The sequence below is a fragment of the Bison bison genome, unplaced genomic scaffold, assembly GCF_000754665.1.
Source record: "Bison bison bison isolate TAMUID 2011002044 unplaced genomic scaffold, Bison_UMD1.0 scf7180017864498, whole genome shotgun sequence".
NCBI classification, from domain to species: domain Eukaryota; kingdom Metazoa; phylum Chordata; class Mammalia; order Artiodactyla; family Bovidae; genus Bison; species Bison bison.
This window is the reverse complement of record NW_011495057.1, coordinates 11,054,210-11,054,440: the sequence shown is the minus strand read 5'-3', so window position 1 is coordinate 11,054,440 and position 231 is coordinate 11,054,210. Positions and strand designations below refer to the sequence as shown.

General features: G+C 69.7%; 1 protein-coding gene across 1 annotated transcript in view; it reads right to left on the bottom strand.

The window, feature by feature from the left end:
- The window catches only part of RNF138 (ring finger protein 138, E3 ubiquitin protein ligase), a 39,573-nt gene that overhangs the window by 39,190 nt on the left and 152 nt on the right, over positions 1–231 (bottom strand). Inside the window, exon 2 of the mRNA XM_010828970.1 lies at positions 45–231. This exon is cut by the window's right edge and continues 1 nt beyond it. Within this exon, the coding sequence (XP_010827272.1) occupies positions 45–154 (110 nt within the window). The 5' untranslated portion in view covers positions 155–231. The remainder of the gene's footprint in view (positions 1–44) is intronic.

Below are 231 nucleotides of genomic sequence, written 5' to 3'. Positions count from 1 at the left end.
CTAAACCCAGCCGGCTCCGCGCGGGGGAGGGGGCGTCTACTCACACGTGCTGACAGGCCGCAGTCCGCACGGGCGTTTTGAGCACCTCCTGACAGACGGGGCAGTAGAAATCATCTTCGGTGTAGGACGTGGCCGCGGAGAGCTCCTCGGCCATGGTGGGGGACGAAGGATGAAGGCGATGGCGGCGGCAGCGGCCGGGGTGGCGGTGGCGGCCAGGGGCCCGACTCCCTG